This window comes from Nicotiana tomentosiformis, chromosome 7 (assembly GCF_000390325.3).
Source record: "Nicotiana tomentosiformis chromosome 7, ASM39032v3, whole genome shotgun sequence".
NCBI classification, from domain to species: Eukaryota; Viridiplantae; Streptophyta; class Magnoliopsida; order Solanales; family Solanaceae; genus Nicotiana; species Nicotiana tomentosiformis.
Window position 1 is genome coordinate 101,811,018 of NC_090818.1, and position 19,502 is coordinate 101,830,519.

Consider the following 19,502-nt stretch of genomic DNA (forward strand, 5'->3'; position numbering starts at 1 on the left):
AGATGAAGGCGGTCCCTTATGCTTCTGTTGTAGGGAGTTTCATGTATGATATGTTATGTACTAGACCTGATATCTGGTTTGATGTTGGCATGGTTAGTAGATTTCAGTCTAATCCTGGATGAGAATATTGAACTGTCGTTAAACATATAATCAAGTACCTGAAAAGGAATAGATATGATATGTTGGTTTATCACTCAGGTGATCTTGTACCCATTGGCTTTACTAATTCAGATTTCCAGTCAGATAGAGATTGTAGAAAATCTACCTCAGGATATGTTTTTACCTTAGGAGGTGGAGCCATAAGTTGGAGGAGTATCAAGCAATCATGTGTTGCTGATTCCACCATGGAAGCTGAATATGTAGCTGCATCTGAGGCAGCTAAAGAGGCTGTTTGGCTTGAAAACTTTTTAAAAGAGCTTAATGTAGTTCCTTCGGTTCATGCACCGATTGTACTTTATTGTGACAATAGTGGTGCAGTTGCAAACTCGAAGGAACCAAGAAGCCATAAAAGGAGTAAGCATATTGAGCGTAAATATCATTTAATTCGGGACATAACTCAGAGAGGTGATGCAAGAGTATTGAAGATTGCGTCAGAGGATAATTTGGCATACCCGTTTACAAAGAGCTTACCACATAAGAGTTTTGACAAGCATGTAGAAGGAATGGGTGTTAGAGTTGTAGACGCATGGTTATGAGTCTAAGTGGGAGATTGTTGGGATATACTATTAACCATGCAGTTTAGACATAGTATTGTGTTTTATTCTTTATGAAATAATTATTTATTTAATTTATTCAATTTAATAAAGTACTATTTTAAATAGATCATTTGTTACATGTATGTCCTTTAGTTATGTAGTAGACAATTTAGTGTATGGAGTCTTAGCTCATGCACAGAAGATTAAATTGTCAGTTCTCATAATTAATAAACTATGTTCACAATCAAAGATATTATTGGGCAAAATATCTTGATGATTGTAGTACCGGATTATAGTATAATTTTTCTTGATTATGGGAATGGTTTTACTCTGATTTCTTGGGCTAGTATACTTAGTGTATATTGACCGGACCAAGTAGAGAAAAGATGTTTTTGTGCTGAATATATATAAAATATTTTCTCTAATTCATTAAATGATCTTATACTACTAATCTTGATATAGTTATTATGATCAATGTGATTTGTTTATTGTTTTGATTTATCAAAAGGTACAACTCTATTCAGAGTTAGTGTATGTCTAATAGATTGGACAATAACGATTAGCATTTGTGAAATAATAATTAGTTGATAGAATCCATGACTCGGATTTGAGTTTGATGATACCCCTTTATGTTATCTTATAAGTATTTCATGTGAAAACCCGACCGGTGAATTTTGTATCCGTCAGATGAAATAGTTTAAGCGGAATTATAGAGGATTTAATTAGTTGATTAAATTAAAATATCAGTGATTTAATTTAATTAATTGTTATTTGTGATCTTAACATGAGGAGTTAAAATAAGTGTTAGTGAATTTTCGAAATTCAGATTGAGGAGTTCAATTACAGTTTTTTAGTGGAATAAACTGCAATTAATTATAGTAAGAATTAATTCATCCAAATTTTGAATTAATACTATAATTGGTAGCCTCTTACTATTTTTGTGGTCCCTGCTATACCTAATAAAAATTTGGACTGACTTGGGTAAAAAGTGACTTGGGAGAATAGTCATCCTGTTGAGTTAGAGTATGATTCTACTTGCACAGGTAGAATCCTACACGTTTTTGGAGCCATCTAGGGCTGAAAAATGAGTCTACATAAGGAAGACATTTTTCATGTACTTTTCAGAGTTGTATTGTTCTTGCCCACTCAAAGTAATTTCGTCCAAGGTTTTACTAGGACCATAGTAAAAGACTGCAGCCCTGGATTCTTGCTCTGTGGAGGACCTGCGCAACAATTTCAAGAGGTTAGTACTTCTAATCTTGTAATGATATCATTGTCTAGTTTACATGTATGTGATGCCTGTATTGTATGTTTGCTTCCGCTGCGCATGTTCTAACAGTTGCAAGAGTTTACAGAGCTAAAAGATTACCTACTGATCGACCTAGTTGATTGAGACATTCACCAAAGCTTAGCCCCGGTGACCCTTCTCGCCTAAATAAATGAAATGGAAGAAGCAATCAACAAACTCTTTGATTGATTCATGGAGTAGCGAAGCCAAATTCAATCAAGGCAAGAACGCTAACTTAATTATCCTAAGACTGATTATCATGTTCGAATGTAGGAAGAAAAGTTATCAGATTTCATGAAGACATGGCTAGCTAGCTGCCCATGTTTGTGACTTGGAACTAAATAGTTGTGTAAGTTATGTCTCATCACCATCTGATTTTTGCTTATATCCGTATAGATAAAAGAATGTCTAGCTTCAATAACCTAAAGAATCATTTTCACGAAGAGAAAATCAGCATCTCTAAGGTTATGTTCTTCCACTGCCAAGAGTAATGAAGGTTCCACAAATATCTCCATGACATGATCATGCAAAGCCATAGAAACATGGTTGTGAACAACATAGTTGGAGCAAGAATTTAAAGCTAACTTAGGGGCTCAGATTCTGGTCATTTTAAGTTATTGGGCACTTTAGCTCCGCCGGCCTCTGATTGTGAATATTTGGATTCTTTGTTAAATAAAGCAGCATTATTAGGTCTTCTATCTATGAACAACATTATTCCATAGCTGTAGACATTTCTAATATTGAAGCTACAGTGCTTGTTAGCTTAGCGAAGTGAAGTACTGAGTCTGACCAATCTATATACTTAGTTATTAAAAATCAAGCATGAGTCAGCCAAGGGAATCAGAGAAAGGGCAGTCAGTACACCATGTAAGTACATATTCAAACCCCAGGTCAAAGGATTTTTTTTTTCCTTTTATATACCACTCACACGACTCGTCACTTATGGTAAAATCTTTCCCCCATTGGATGTTCACACTAAATGTTTGCGCATAAAGTTATATTGTATTACTTAATTAATGTACATATTTTCTCTTCATTAAATGATTAGTTATATTTGTTTGTAGTAAACACTTAATATTTACCGTCACTAACAAATTTACGAAAAGGAGAAAAAAATGTACTTTTTTATCCAAAAGGAAGATGCGAGGATCAGTGAACGAACCAGTCCAGTTGTAGGTCCACAAGGTGACCCAAAAACTAACATTACGAGAAAGATGTGGAGGAGCAAAAGTCAGGGCCCTTTTAAGCTAAGTTGTAAAAACAAATTCGTGGTAAGAACGTAAACTCTGATTTACCTAAATGTAAGCGTTACCTTAATTAATTTGTTGCAGTTCCAAGAAGAGGGAAAAAAAAAAGAAGACATTTTCCATTACTCATTTGAGATTCCAATTAACGTTAAAGATTGAATTCCTGGTCATTGAAGCCACCTGGTTCTTGATCCGTGGTATTGCTCTCACTGGACCCCACACCCTGCACTCTTGTAGTATAAAATTATAACCCCACACTCCACTCCTTAATAGCCACCAATCTATTTTTACCACAGTTTATACCCAACAGTGTATTTTTGGAACAATCATAATCACCATTCTCATTTTCTTCCTCTGTTTTTCTTGAACGCCAGTTGGGAAAAGCTTCAAATTTTAGATATGGAGTCCTTAACAGGATCATCTGTAAAAGGGGTTTGTTTGGACAAGATTATAGACAAACATAGAGGTCTGTCTTTGTGTACTAAAGATGTTGGTCTGAGTAAAAGGTCAGAAATTTGCTTTCTTGGATTGTCAAGCTGTAAGCTTGTTAATGTCAGCTCACTTTCTATTCAGCGCAAAACCGTTCAGCCTATTTCTTGTGCTCCTGCTCTCCAATCATCTTTTGACACTCAGGTCTCTTCTACTTTCCTTTATTGAATACTGAAGTAGTACTATTTAGTTGCAAAATCATTTTGGGACTCTACTAAAACACTTGTTTCTGGAATAATATTGTGTCTTATTTTCATCTTTCTAGTTTACACTTAATTTATTTCTTACTTTCTTTTCAGATATGAACATTAGCTGTTAGCTTGCAATATGATGCATAACATGTATGAGTTAAAATTGTTCACCTCAAAGTGAAGGTAGTTATAGCTGAGAGTAATTGATAGATAGCTAAATATTGGATGTGTTTCTTGTTCTGCTAATGTAAATAACTATTAATATTACTATTATATGGATCTTTGATGCATATATGTAAGTGACATCTGCACTATTGAATAAAAATCTATTTTCAATATAATTGTATGTTCAACTTTTAACTCATGCAGACACATACTCAGAGTGAAGAAACAGAGACAACGGATACAAGTAAGTCATCCTACTGTGGTAGTTCTTATATGTAGGAGTTATTTTTATTGTAATAACAGTCGCTATATAACTTAGATACTGTTGTTTTCTTTCTAGATCAATCCGAACCTGTCCGTGTAAAATTTCAATTGAATAAGGAATGCACCTTTGGTCAGCATTTCCACATAGTGGGTGATGATCCAGTTCTTGGTTCATGGAATCCATCAAATGCAGTGCCACTTGACTGGTCAGAGGGACATGCCTGGACTGTCGAGTTGGTACTGAAATCAATCTAATTATGGTTAATATTTCATTTACTAAACTATGTTCTAATTCTTTGAGACTATTTTAGGATATCCCAAGTGGAAAAACCATCAGCTACAAGTTCATTCTGAAAGGAGATGCTGAGACTATCTTGTGGCAACAAGGCCCTGATCGAATTCTTCAAACATGGGAAACCAAGAAAATAATAACAGTTTCTGAAGATTGGGACAATGCTGAGCTGCAGACAATTGTAGAAGAGGAACCTGCTGCAGAACAATCCGAAGAATCTGCAGCTAATCCAGAAATTTTAATAGCTGAGAATCTGGTTCCATCAACAGTTGTAGACCTAGAAGATGATGTAAACGAGGAAAAAAGCAATGAAGTTTTAGCTATAGTCGCAGAAAATATCACTGAAGTAAAAGAGGATGTGAACACTGATCTAAATGAGGACACAATAATAGAAGCAAAAGCTATTGGCAAGAATAACATGGTGTTTAATAATGAAGTGTTAAACTCAAAAGACGAGTCAATCCTAATCATGCATGAAACAGTTCCTGTCTTGGTTCCTGGCTTAACCCAAGTTTTGGACATGGACAAAGTTATTGCTGAGACCTCACTTGGATCAAATAGTGAGGAGTTCAATGTGTTGTTGGATGAAGTTCAGATGAATAAAATTGTTGCTGAGGGATCACTTGGATTGAAATCTGAGGAGTTCAATGTGCCAGAGGTAACTGCTTAACACCTATTACAAGTTTCGTATGGAGAAGAAGTGTCTTTAGCAAATGTAGTTCTCTCAGTTTTGTCTTCCTAATAAAATATTCTACCACTAGATGTTGAGTCATTGGTGCTTGATATGTTGAATTACCAAGAATCAACAAAGATTTTTAGTTCTCTATATTCTTTCTTGATCACATTGTAAAACTTTTTGAAAGTTGGTATTCAAACAATCAATATCTTAATAAACTATTGAGACACAAAAACTAAAACTTGCAACCCCATTATGTCCTACTTAAAGGCCTTGTTATCTTCCTGAATATATTATCAGGACACAAGAAAGTTGGTTTCAAACAATCAAAATCTTAATAAGACACAAAACTAAAACTTGCAACCTCATTATGTCCTACTCAAAGATCTTTAATCTTCTTAAATTGTTGAGTATGAGGCTTTAGCTTGAGTTCTCAAAGGCATCACATAGCTCATGTATAGCTCAAATTGTTGATTGTATTTTCTTTATTTGTCAATTTCTGATGTGCTGATACTTTAATATATCCAGTTGAGTTCAAATGAAGAGGTAGTTACTGATTTAACACATCCTAGAGAAATCCCAGAAATGATGCTTAATGTCAAGCAAGAAGTAAGAAGGAATGAAGATATAGAAAAGTCTGAATTAGTGGAAGGAGGAGATTGGCCTAACGGAAAGCCCGTGGAAGAGATATTTGACAGTGATATGCAATGGGGTAAAAGAACACTGCAGAAGTTCTTTGCCAATTTGGGTTTCTTTAAAGTAGAGCTTGAAAGCTGAAAACAAGCTCATAGAAAACAATGTGTGGATAACAATGTCACTGATAAATGTATTATGGTCCTCTTGTTCTCTTTTTTTCCAAGGCTTGTATTATATTTTGTTCCAATACATATTACTATTCTCAAGTATTAGAACTACTATCCCACCACCACCACCACCAAAGGTTGTGGTTGGATGAGTAGGATCCTTCCACCCTTAATCAAATGTTTCGAGTTCAAGAAAAAATCCTGCTAGGGAGCGAGCACTTCCTCCTTTAATCGCCTTAATCGGTGTGGAACCGAAATAGTCAGATACTCCGATACTAGTACTGAAATCTAGGTGGAAACCAATAAAAAACTAACCCACCCGAAAAAGAATTCCCACATCGTTTTTGGTGCAGGAAAGCACCATAATTGCACGATCATAACTCTCCCTCGATTCTAACATAAATTGCCAGATCTGTTCACCATCCCCAATGTTACATGTTATTATAGCCACATTATTTGAGATCTCTCTAGGAATTCTGCCTACCCGGACGTAACGTCTACGCCGTTCCCTTGCCATTTGGCCAGTTACCGAACGGTTGTCTACACTACATAAAATATCCAAGTTATGTTTTGTCATTGGTAAGTAAACTTATACGATGGTAGTGAAGAACTTGACAACAAAATTACGATTAATAGTCACTGTACTGGCTATATAAATATGTTTACTTGTATCATAATGGTTCAATGCTCGAGTGTCGCATCACCGGCAATTCATACTCACACGGGATATCTTGGATTGTGACTGCTAGCAACATTCATTGACGTGGAAGCAACAACTATTGTTTGTATTAGTATAAACTATGTACATCACACCGCGTAGGGCACAACCATTTCCCGTATCCTGGATGCTTTATGCACCTGCCCTTTTTTTTTTTTAAAATTCAGTGATGATTGTTACCATAAATGATAAAATCATCATGTGTATATTATGAATACAAATCTACACATGGCGTGCTCAAAACACATGCTACATCTACCTTAAGTGTAGCATTAAATGCTAGAAATTAACACAGGAGAATTAGCAAGGAACATGAACATCGACGTGGAGAGTAGCCTCTATATCCAACTAGTTCGAAAGCAGCCTCTATATCCAACTACTTTGAAATTGAAGCATAATTGATTGATTGTGTAGATTTCAAATAAAGTAACAGCAAGTTTCTATAGAAAAATATCTTGTTATCTTTCTACGAAGCTAAGAGAAAATTGCAAGGTAGAAACTATATACTTACACACACTATGGTTGAAACTAGGGCACCAAAAACAAGCCCTTCCATAAAAGATGTTGGAATCACTTTTCCAAGGAGAGTAAAAGGGAAAGATAATTCTCTGTAACATAGCGGGAAAAAAATTATGAAGGCACCAAAAAGCCAATTAGATAGTTGTGAAGGTGGTTTCGCTACCAAACTGTCTGCCTGGAGACACCAGTCAAAATTCCTGCTGTAGGACCTCCCATTATAAAATCACTTGGGTGGTGCTAGCTCTCTCTCTGGACATGATTCGGATAGGGTGGTTAAGATCTAACACAATCAAGAGATAACTAAAGTTAGCATTCACCAGCGGAAAACATGAACTCTTTATTCCAAAACTTGCTTCGTTCTTCATCAGTTAAAAATCAAACAAGACTTTCGAGTGCAGAGACTAAAAGCAAGGCAAAATCAACTTGGGAACTAGGGAGAACTTGGCTATGATAAAAATGTAATACTGTGGCCCTTAGGTTACCTGGGTGAATCCCTTTGACTCGTTGCCCCAGTAGTACCTGCACATGCTTGTTCAGCAAATCAGGATACTCTCGACACAGCAAGGTTTGAATCAGGTGCATCTGAGGAAGAATAGGAGATGGTCAAAACTCTCCACCCAGAGCACAGACAAGAAAAAGCAATTGGAATATGATAGCCTTCCAGTTAGGAGTAGACCATATTCAAGGACCAAAATAGAAAAGGAACAGAAAGAAACCCCAGCAAAAGTTACAACAGAACAGAACTGTGAGAGGAAAATAGAAGGGGCAGAATTAGGACTAAACACCACTGTTTTACCTCAAAAGAAGAAGTATGAAGCATGGCCTACGTTGCAAGATGAACAAGTAGGCCAACAAGCTCACATTTCCCTGTTTTGCTCCTGACTCTGATGCAACAAAATTCAAGGAGGGGTGCATCCCAGATAATCTCAACCCCTCATCCCCAAAACTTGCATCCATGCACCCCTTAGCCAAAGATCAGTCACGTTCTCAAAAACTGGGTAATCAGTCATGGGCAGCATCGCCATTAACTCCCACCTCCGGAACATTTACTTGAGGTACTCTATCCTCCACTGACCATTCATCCACATGATTGACAGTCTCCCACAAGAACCCATTTTCATTTTCCACTGAAAGCTTATTGAGGTCTTTATCCACTACTCGGGGGTGAGATGTAATGTATGAGACGTATTTATCTGCAAATATGCATTATTAGTCTACAAATTAGCTCTCAAAATAAACCTGTATCCAGACAAGGTAACTTTAGAAAGGAAAGAATGTAAAGCAGCTCCCGGGTCTTATCATAAAATGACATTGAATTCAGAAATCGGTGTAACATTCCCTTTTTTACAAGGTTCGGAAGTAGGTGTAACATGTCAGAATTGATAAGAGTAATATATATACTGACATCACGTTAAAGTGATAACTGAGAAAATGAAAGATAATTTTGTCAAAACACACAAGAGACTATTCTTAAAAATTTACTGGACATGAGACACAGTTCTTAAGAATTTACTCATTACACAAATTCTCTTTTGAAATAGTTGAAGTGAAGAATGAATTTCCATCACACCATTAGCTCTTGATGCTTGTAACAAGTTACATCAAGAAATTCAGGGGAACATTTTAACAGGATCTTACCAGCCAAGTTACGAAGAGCATTCTCAGCTGCCTGTTGCTGAGCATCCTTCCTAGTCTTACCCATTCCAACACCAACTCTCTCACCGGTGAAGAAGACCTAAAGATGACTCAGGCTCAGAATTCTGGATACAAAAACCTTATGCTGCTTGTCTAAATTCAGAAGCCAATATGATAATGCACTTTTATGAACAATAATGAAAGGAGCAGGCAAAAAACAAAGAAAATTTTCTTCCCAGTTCAGATGCAACACTCTCATATCAAAACGAATATCTTGAAAGAGAGACATTAACAGACAGTTCATAACACATGCCTCACATAGTATTTAAGTGAGGCATATCAAAACGAATATCTTGAAAGCGAGACATTAACACATGCCTCGCTTGCCGATTTTCAAAGTCATCACAGCCCATGCCTCATATAATAATAAATTTCAATTGTCTCAACTAAAACATACAGACACATGAATATCACATCGCACACTAATTTCAAGTATCCCATCAACATCAAAGGTATAAACTCCACTAATATTATCACAGCATATTGTATCACTTATAGTTTTTTTTTCTAAAAGAAATTTGTTTTGATTAATTTGTTAAATGTATAGCAAACTACCATAACTGTCTTAACAAGGATATAAAATCCATGGAGCCATTACCTTGCACGCTACTTCCTAGTATCCCATCAGTATATAAGAAGAGGAACAGTATTATCAGTGAAAACTAGAGCTGCATTTAGCAGAATTTTATCTTCAAATTTTGATGATAACAATGCAATTAATGAGTCCCTGAAAATGGCTTCAGATAAGTAAAACTTTCTACAGTAGAAAATGCTCTAACCTCAACTGAAAATTGCAATTCCTCACTGGTGCTCACCACAGGCCTGAACTCAACCTACACAGCAAGACACAGTGGTGGAGCTCTTACTATGACAACCAAGAAAAATCAACAAGAGCAGAGAATGGTACCATCTTGGCTAAAAAGTATGTACCACATACCTTTGAGTTGCATCGCCGTCCAATTTCTTGCAGCACCCCAGTAGCTAAAGATGGTAAGAAGTTCATTCTCCCAGCTTCTGGTTGAGATTCTCTGTTGTTAAATGTTGACTGATGTTGAAAGAGCCTACCCTCTGTCAGGGTCAAATTACAATTAGCCTAGCAAGCATATATTATAAACTTGAAGAAGAGAGGAAATAAAACAAGGAAAAGGGGAATAAAAAGAGATTGTTTGTGTCAACTAACCAGTAAACATTTTAGCTAATCTATTTCTCAACCTTCCCCCAATAATCTCTTACTTGTTCTCCCTATACTAAACTAAAGACCAACCTATAAAGTCAGCACATCCGAGAATCAATATGTTGATTCTATTGTTCAAGATTATACAAAAAACTTCTTTTGAAGTCCTTCTAAACACAATCTTGACCAAAATAGATAAAAACACACCATCATGGCAATCAATAAGTATAAGTATTCATTCCGGCCTTCTTTATTTTCTTGGATAAATTTTATCCTTGCCCTAATTGACAAATAAACACGCAATTAGTTGGATTTATTACTATTTCGATAGCTGGGCTCAAAATCACAAGCTGAAAACTAGCCTTTACCCACATCAGTAGCACCAAAGACTGCAGTCAGACTTAATACCAGCAACCAACTTAACAGCATTCACACCCCAGAAGAGTCACTGACATGGCTACTTTATCCAAAGACCAAACACTATTGTAGTATGGTTAATAAATGCATTCCTACCTAAAGGCCTACATTTGTCCTTAATATTTCAAATCCATAACAGCAAATAAGGAATTAAAAAAAAACACTAAAACAATCTATAAGAATAAAACTCAAACCCACCTGTCTGTTGAATAAGAGAATTTTGTTTATGCATTTCATGCCTGGAATTAGTCTGCAAAGAGTCGAACATTCGAAAGGATTAGCCAACAGGAGGCCAGTTAACTATTTCAGAGGGAAGCAGTAGCAAGTACCTCTTCATTCTTCCCTGTAGATGCATATGTTGGTAACACCATGCTTGTTGCACCTTGACTGAGCAAATTCAGATGACCTCTCTGTTTATCAGACCTTGATGCATCAGATTCTTGAAAAATCCCAGGTGATCGACTACCCAAATGTCCTTTATTTAGGTCATCTTCCACCAACCATCCACCCTGCGATGGTATGGGCAGTATGGGTGGTTTCTGAGGCACCCTAGATAATAAAGGAGGTTCTGCTGAACCGCGATACCTCGAATCCTGGCTAGGATTCAACATGGGATACCTTCTCTTCCCATCAGCATCAACTTCAGAAAAGCTGTTATCTCGTCTAAATGGAGCTCCCAGCAAACTTGGTTCTAAATACACACAGGAACAAAATGACTACCGGGTGGGAAACGAAAAAGATAAAACATCTACTATTTAAGTGCAGGTAAAGACAGGCTTCTATACTTTCTGAAGGTTGAATTGGTTTCATTGACTGAGTAGGTACATTTGCAGCAATTCCCACCGTAAGCTGTGAGCTTCCGGGCTTCAAATCAGGATTATTACCGATGAAAGGAGAAGCAGAGTTCATATTAACTTTTCCCTCCTGGATAGAACATAAATGTTAGAGCATAAGCAAATGACAGGCTGAAAATTAAATTACTTGATGTGATGTGTTGCTCTTCCAAGTTATCTTTTTGGTCAAGCATGTGATAACAAGTCAAACTACGCAGACAGTTATTACCACCTGCTGATGCAATCTTTGTGCAACTTCAGGCCCATACATCCCTTCAGGAATAGGAGCATTCAGATTTCCGGATGATGAAAAACAAGCATCCTTAGAGTAGAAAAAGCAAACCCTTATCAAGATCAGCCTTCATTTAAAAGTTGAAATTTAAAGAGATTGAAGATGAATACCTCAGACATTAAGTAGTTGCTCACGTCAGGTGCAGAAGGTAAATTTACGACCTCATCTTCATAGAAGATCTCAGAGATCTTCCGGAGTAGACTTTCATCAAACTCTCTAAGTGACAAAAAAAAATGGATCAGATAAAGAACTACTCAATTGACTCAAACTTAAACATCTCTTCTGAGAATGAACTTACTTGAAAAATCGACCTCTAACATCGCAAGCAACATTTCTCGCCACACATAGGACAGGAACTGCATTGGCCATCTACTCAAAAAGAAGTTCCCATTCAGTCTCGATGTGACAAAAGAAAGATGATATTAAAATAATCAGAAATAGCAAAACATAAACCTCTGCTTGTGGAGCATAATATGGAGTGAAAGCAGGGACAACATGAACGCGAGGTTGATCTTTATCTTCCCACACTTTTAATCGGTCATCAATAACCATCGCCAATTTTGGATGACAATTGCCAGTTTGGAAGACAGTAAGTAAAGACTTCTTGGCCCCTATGTGACCAATAACATAGACAATGTTCTGAGTTAATGAAAAAGATTTTATAAATTATACAGTTCAAGAGGAAAAGGTATTAGCCCGCTGATGAGAAGCAACCACAGTTGGCAGCTTCTTGGACATCAATACCACTATAACATTAGAAGCTAAAGAAAATACCACCAAAAGCATAGAACGACATATATCAAACACAAGAAGACAAATCTTCCATTAGTTTTGGTGCTTCATTATCCTTTACGACAATGTGGATGGATCATATGTAAGTTCATAAGAAGAGGTTTGAGCTTTTCTCTAGTAATGGTAGGGGGTGGTTTACCATGAACGGAAGAACAAAAGATTTTTTTCCCAAGGAGTCACAAGACAGTAAAGTATTCCAGGTCCTAACCTGATTTGACACATACAACACGGTCCATCAATTGTTTGGCATTAATGAGGTGTGACCCAGGGTCAAGTAGCCTCCAGATCTCCAATGCATAATCTCTCTCCGCCATGGTGCAAACATACACTTCGAACCTTCTCCGACCTCTGGCTGTCAAATAAGTTCTCAACTCATCCCAAGCAGGACGCAATCTAACTAGCACACTGGTATCCCGATTCTGCACAAGAAGTTTCCCATGATAAGAAAATGCGTAGAGACAGAAAATTCATCACAGACGACCATGATGTGTTATAAATGTTCAACTGAATTCGAGTCCACATTCCAGTGTCATAACATGGGCAACTGCATTAAGACAATGAAACTTGATATTCTGATGGCAGTTGAGCTAGAAGGCCAAAAGTCCGGATACCATTTTCTTTTAGCTACATGAAAAAAAGATTGATTGAATACAAGAGCCATAAAAGAATAAAGACCGGAGGTGAATTGTTGATCGCTCCTCCAATCCTTTCTTCCACGAACTCGCACAGGTAAGGATGCAGATCTCTAAACATGGGAAGCCCATAAGGGAATGCAACTTTGCCAATGCTGGTGGATTAGTGAACGCACATGTCTAAGGACCATCGGCAGCATGAAGTGCATATTTCATGAACAAAAGAAACTCAAATTGCAATTCATTAAACACCATCACAATAGACCAAATAAACACCATAGAGTATAATACAAACACCTTGGAGTAAGTGAGGGAAACTGAATGAGTCACTTAGCCAACACTATGGTTCAATCCAATCTTGTCTGCTCTTGACACACGCCACACGGTCACAAGAAGCATCACCAACCTCAATGACGGACCAAAAAAGCTGTATAACGTAAACATAATATACACACGCACACGCACACACACAAAGAAAAAGATATGCGCTCGAAGACCAACAAATCAAAGCACCATGCCTTCTCAGAAAGCCCAATTTGAGACTGAAAACATATCAATTACATGAACTTCTGGAAGTAGATGCAAAAAAGGGTCTAACAAAGCAAATAGCAAGTGATAAAGGAACACTAAGTTTAACGCAGATTGGTCTCAAAGTGCCTAAAATAGTTGTTTCATCCAAGATTCCAGATAAGCAACATAACTTGGAAGTTCATTAAATTATAAATCGTACAACTAAGGAGTAGATCAAACAGTATCTCAAGCTGAGATCATCTATAAACTATACAGAGAACCTTGTCTACAAGATCTCAAATAGAGCATGTAAATTTTCTGAAAAGAAAGACAAATGTTGAGTGATAAAGCATAGTTGCCACCAAAAAGTGAAAGGCTGTTAACTAATGAATTGGTAACAGTTTAAGCATAAAGACAGGATAACAGCAAATGTTTTAGCACAATACTGTGAAACTATTTAAATCGCTACAATTAACTACTCAATCCACTTTCACGCAATAGTACTCCAATTTGTATGAGAAACCATAAAGCATCCTCCGCACAACTTCAAAATTCAATCGATCAACTATGCCTCACTGTACTATATGTGTTTTCTATTAAGAAACCTAAAATACTAAAAATTAACAGAATAATGAGCAAATATAAAAAATTAATGACAACATACTCCTAATAAATCAATAGCCAAAATTTTACTCCACGAATATATCACGACATGCAACTAATTAACTTCCACTAGCACCACTAAGGGAATGTTGTAAGCAGGGGGGATATTCTCCATGATGCAAAATGTAGAATAATTTGACAAACATGCATATGCCTTAGACGTGTCATGATAAGAATCAATAATTGCAAGGCATAACAGAGAAATGAAAGAAAATCTCCCTATCTTATTACCTCTGGATTAATCCGTGTTAGAACCGCATTCTTTTCCAGCAACCTTATGACTGGCCGAACTACACGCTCTTGCCCTTCAGATAATTGTAGCACCTCCTCTTGCTGAGCTTTATATACTTTCCCGCCATCAACAACAGAATCACTCTCCAAGTACTGCTTCAACAATGTACGATCCTCTATATATCTCTTCATCTCAGCGGACATCCCAGACAACCGAATTGGATCTGTTTCTCGTGCAACCCAACCCCGCAAAGCCTCAATTCTATCCTCAAACGACTTCATTGTATTAGCAACAATTAAAGTCTCATCGAGATCAAAAACAATTGATAAACACCTCATATTCAGCATTCGTAAACAAGCACTATACAGACCAAAGGGCACTGAATAGCACCAAAAACAGGGGAACTTCTTCTGCTTACTCGGCATTGCCACCAAATGTATTTCTTCTTCCCCCAGCAAGACTACTGCAGTCTACACAAAAACCAATAAGAAGGAACAATGCATCAGCACATCTTATCCACAAAATATCAATTACACATTATTTAATGTACATATTCAGGATTTCTCTGTCCTCTTATCACCAAGTTATGTATACTTCAAACAAAAATCACATTTCTGAGGACAATAGCTTTAGCACGTGTCTTTATTTCCTAACGCAAAAACATAAGAACCTATTTACATCTCATATAAGAAATATCAATTCTTTTCAATAGATACATAAAAACGAAGGCAGGGGTAAGGTCTGCGTACATACTACTCTCCCCAGACCCCACTTGTGGGAATACACTAAGGTATGTTGTTGTTGTTGTAGATACATAAAAACAAAAAAACATGCAACATATGCAGAGCTGTCAAATTCATAGAGCATCCTCATTATTAAATCATAATAGCAAAAAGGAATTTGCATATACATCCTGACAAAAATGCCACATGAAAATGCCACAATTACTTTCATCTCATCAAAATATCATCAACCAAGAAAATCATAGCCACAAGATTTCTCACTGTCAAAAAATTGAGTTATTTCACGAATTAACTGTAATCAAGGCACCGCAAAGAAACTTTGCATACACATCTACATAAAATGCCACAAGATTTCTCACTGTCAAAAAATTGAGGTAACCAACTAAAAGCACAACTGTGTCCCATTAATTTCATCAACAAGAGCATTATTTCTCATTATCAGAAAACTCTTTGAACAAATAAACAACAACTGGCCTCTAGTAATTTCATAGTAAATTGTAAAGTCGGTATTTCATAGTAAACGTAAAAACATTAACGAGCATTATGAGTCTCATCGTCACAAAACTCCATTAGCAACTAAATTTCAACTCATGCAGTATTTTCACAAAAAATGTAAAACCAGTATTTCCCAATAAGAGTTTAAGTTCTATGCACTGATGGTGTAAAAAATATTTATACAATCAAGTCACTTATTAGTTAATTACAGGTAAATCTCTTTGATAAGCATTAAATAATAAACTGATAAAATGGTAACTAACCTACTATCATAGGTTAAAATTCGTTGATACTGTAAAAAATATCTACACAACCAGGTCACTAAGTCACTAATAGGGTAAACACTAATTAGGTAATTACAGGTAAATCTCTTGATAAGTATTAATTAATAATCTGATAAAAGTGGTAACTAACTACTATTACAGGTTAAAAAATCTTTATACAACTGGTTATAGCTAGTTATTCAATTAAATGTAAAATCAGCATTTCACAGTAAATGTAAAGCACTATACAACTGATTATAGCTAGTTATTCAACTAAAACTTGAATGAGTTCATAAAAGCACGAGGTGTGAAGATTGATGCTGATCAGAACCAAGGTATATAAACAACACCTGGCCTCTTGTAATCATAGTAAATGTAAAGTGAGTATTTCACAATAAACGTAAAATCATAAACAAGCGTTTTCTTTTGATGAAGTATTACGAGTCTCATTGTCACAAAATTCCGTAACAACTAAATCAACTCGTGCAGTAAATGTACTAAAGCATTATACAACTGGTTATAGCTAGTTATTCAATTAAAATTTGCCAATGTATATAACCTTGAGTTCATAAAAGCAGGAGGCGTGAAGATTAATCAACGGAGACTGATCAGAACCGTTCGACGCCGAATTCGAGTTGGGTTCAAGCTTACAACGAACAGGTGATGAAATTGTTTGTAGAACAGAGAGAGGATGACACCGTTCGCTGTTTTGAGATATGTGATGGATCCGTATCTCGTTGTTTGGGAACTGAAAATTCTGATCCTTAACCTGAACAATCTCCAGCTCTCCTAAACACGTTTCTCCGTGAAACACAACCGATTTGAACCCTAAAAAACTCATTGTAACAGAGCTTAATCTCGCAAAATCGAAAAATGTGATGAATTACTCGAGGATAATTCACTGGAAAAATAGAAAAATTTAGAAAAAAAGAATTTTCTCTTTCTTCACTCCATTGCTGTGTACCTATTTCTCTGTGTTTTTTCTCTCTCTAGAGCTGGCGCGCTCTGCTTATGCTTTTTTTTCTCGCTCTATAAGCAGCGGTTTCGAATGAATAGGGTGTGTTAAGGTATTTATAGAAAAACTGAGTGGGGTTGGTTTATAATTGGTCTTAATGTTGTAAGAATTTTACGGAAAAACCGGAGGGTTTCGTATGGATTGTATCTGGTTCAAGGTACGCATGCGATGTGTGAGGCTCGTAAGGGTTTGTTATTCTACGCTCTGGCGCACGGTTAGGATGTTTATGTTTTGATGTGGCGTGACCATGACCATTCGATCAATGAGAATTTGATCATATTGTGGAGACGCGTCTATTTTATATATTACTCCCTTATTTAGTACGTAGGAAGTATTTGGTTAGGTTACTCATTAAGTAGTGTTGTAATTTGTAATGTATCAGCAATTTTAATTACCAAAAAGAAAAAAGAAAATGTCTCAGCAATTATAGAGCTGCTATATTTGTGTGTATGTCTGTAGATTTATCCTTTTTTACCTTTTAAGGGATTTTTAAATTTTTGTTAAAAATCAAATTAGATTATGTATCAACTAATTTATTCCATTGTCTATCGTGCTATGATGTTTAATGTCTTCTATTTATTTTTAATACTAGTTTATGGGCACGCGCTTTGTATTCCATATAATTTAGTATATATTTTTTATAAAATCGCATATATTATTAAACAAAGTGTTTGAATTATAAAATAAACATTTTAAAAAGTATCTTATTTTGATTCAAACAATGTGTTTGAATCAAATAAACGATTATTTGATTGCCTACTTTCTTTTGTGATTAGCAAGCATAATATACTAAACATAAAAAGATTTACTAAATAGTAAGGTTGGAATAATAGATCATTAATGTCCTCTAAACTCAGATTTGTTGAATTTGATGTGACATTGTTAAGATAATTGAATTTGGCCTATATATAATGTTGGTAAGGTAATATGTGTAAATACGAATATAGATATCGTGTGATAATTTCAAAATACTATTCTATTCAAGCAAGATAACTTGTATCTAAAAGTTTTATAAATTTACATATAACAATAATAATTTATTAATATTTAAAAGGAACAAAAAAATCATAATATTAACATTTATATGTATTTTATCTACCGCACACTATCCTCAATGGATACATGTATCCTGCAATGTAGAAGCAACGATTGTCGGGATATATGGTCGTTGCTTCATTTTCTTATCTCTTCAATATTAGTATGTGCCTTATAAATAAAGTAATTCAATAAATTACACTAATACTTTAATTATTTTCTATAAAATCATCATATTAAATTAACCTACTTAATTCTCAGATTATCATACCAGAAAATGAAAAATTCTGAAAAGGAAAATGAAAAGAAAATTTAAATAAGAAATGAAAGTTGAAGGGAGAAAAACTCTACTACGTAATATTTCATTTACGTCACAAGAGTCTATATGATTTTCGGAAAAAATATAAAATAAATACCATTTCATACTAAATAACAGTAGATGGTGTTGCTTAATCAAAAATTACATAAATAATACTAATACACAATTTCATGAACACTCGTAGAAGAGATAATGAACTTACACGTTAAACTTGCAAATCTACTTCTTTCCTCGGCTATTTCTTCTTTTAATAGTCGATTTATATAAGTTGCTGATTGATTTTTTAACCGATGAAAAAAGCATGATGACAAAGTAAACTAAAGGTCCTTAGCTAAGAGGTAAAAAGGCTTATATTGAGATCATCTCACAGTAGCAATAAGTTATATTGGGGCAAAAATTTCAGTGCATCTAAAATTTAATATTTAATAAGAGGTTATAATAGTCAATTAACTTTTGAAGGATTTTTCTGTAATCCAATCTTTAAATTGGGGATTTATACTTATAAAATAGTATGATATAAATCGAATTAATGTTAACTCATATTCGATTTGAATTTGAGACTCAATCTGGATCTAATTTATAGGTTTAAGATTGACGAGGTATAAATAAGAAGCCAACACTTAGTCGACTCTAGTATTTAATAGCGAATGCATCTTTGAAGCAAATTAGATTATAATATCAGCTAATTAATTTTGTTTTCTATCTAGCTATTGATGCAACACATTCTCATTACTTGTAACATAAACTAAACAAATCCATGTTACATTAGATTCAATTTCAATTTGCGTCTCAATTTTGAGACAATGTCCAAGTTTGAGATTGACGAGATACAAATGAGAAGTGTAACAGCCCGATCGGTCGTTTTGAGTTCTATCGCGTCGTTCAGTGGTTTGAGCCCTTGAGTAGTTTCACTTCAGATATTAAGAGTTGTACGTATGGACGGAATTGAATTTCGGGAAGTTCGGAGTTGATTTGAAAAAATAAATTCTAATTTCGGAAGCCTTAAATTGGAAGAATTGACTAAAATTTGACTTTTGAGTAAACG

General features: G+C 35.4%; 2 protein-coding genes across 3 annotated transcripts; one reads left to right on the forward strand and one right to left on the reverse strand.

Annotated features, from left to right (window-relative positions):
- The first annotated feature begins 3,495 nt into the window (after window positions 1-3,495).
- LOC104085387 (uncharacterized) lies at window positions 3,496-6,209 on the forward strand. The gene is made up of 5 exons (XM_009589401.4): window positions 3,496-3,863; window positions 4,280-4,319; window positions 4,416-4,576; window positions 4,651-5,289; window positions 5,836-6,209. The coding sequence occupies exons 1-5, from the start codon at window positions 3,630-3,632 to the stop codon at window positions 6,082-6,084; spliced, it is 1,323 nt and encodes a 440-aa protein (XP_009587696.1). The 5' UTR covers window positions 3,496-3,629; the 3' UTR covers window positions 6,085-6,209.
- A 999-nt stretch (window positions 6,210-7,208) lies between these two features.
- On the reverse strand, window positions 7,209-17,122 carry LOC104085386 (RNA polymerase II C-terminal domain phosphatase-like 2). Of its 2 annotated transcripts, XM_009589399.4 has the most exons (16): window positions 16,648-17,122; window positions 14,587-15,057; window positions 12,759-12,969; window positions 12,212-12,369; window positions 12,057-12,127; window positions 11,869-11,974; window positions 11,699-11,788; window positions 11,419-11,557; window positions 10,963-11,324; window positions 10,832-10,883; window positions 9,980-10,110; window positions 9,822-9,875; window positions 8,986-9,082; window positions 8,144-8,540; window positions 7,830-7,929; window positions 7,209-7,627 (listed from the first exon to the last, which is right to left on the reverse strand). In XM_009589399.4, exons 1-14 carry the CDS (start codon window positions 16,927-16,929, stop codon window positions 8,350-8,352), a joined length of 2,415 nt encoding a protein of 804 aa, XP_009587694.1. In that variant the 5' UTR covers window positions 16,930-17,122; the 3' UTR covers window positions 7,209-7,627; window positions 7,830-7,929; window positions 8,144-8,349. The 2 variants fall into 2 exon arrangements, with proteins under 2 accessions (XP_009587694.1, XP_009587695.1); XM_009589400.4 differs by lacking the exon at window positions 11,699-11,788.
- Between the last annotated feature and the right edge of the window lie 2,380 nt (window positions 17,123-19,502).

Coding starts and splice junctions, on each gene's coding strand:
- LOC104085387 (XM_009589401.4), top strand. CDS start 3,630: ATGGAGTCCTTAACAGGATCATCTGTAAAAGGGGTTTGTTTGGACAAG. Junction 4,320..4,415: donor AACAGAGACAACGGATACAA/GTAAGTCATCCT, acceptor TTTTCTTTCTAG/ATCAATCCGAACCTGTCCGT. Junction 4,577..4,650: donor ATGCCTGGACTGTCGAGTTG/GTACTGAAATCA, acceptor AGACTATTTTAG/GATATCCCAAGTGGAAAAAC.
- LOC104085386 (XM_009589399.4), bottom strand. CDS start 16,929: ATGAGTTTTTTAGGGTTCAAATCGGTTGTGTTTCACGGAGAAACGTGT. Junction 11,975..12,056: donor GTTAGAGGTCGATTTTTCAA/GTAAGTTCATTC, acceptor TTTGTCACTTAG/AGAGTTTGATGAAAGTCTAC. Junction 11,789..11,868: donor GCAACTACTTAATGTCTGAG/GTATTCATCTTC, acceptor TTCTACTCTAAG/GATGCTTGTTTTTCATCATC.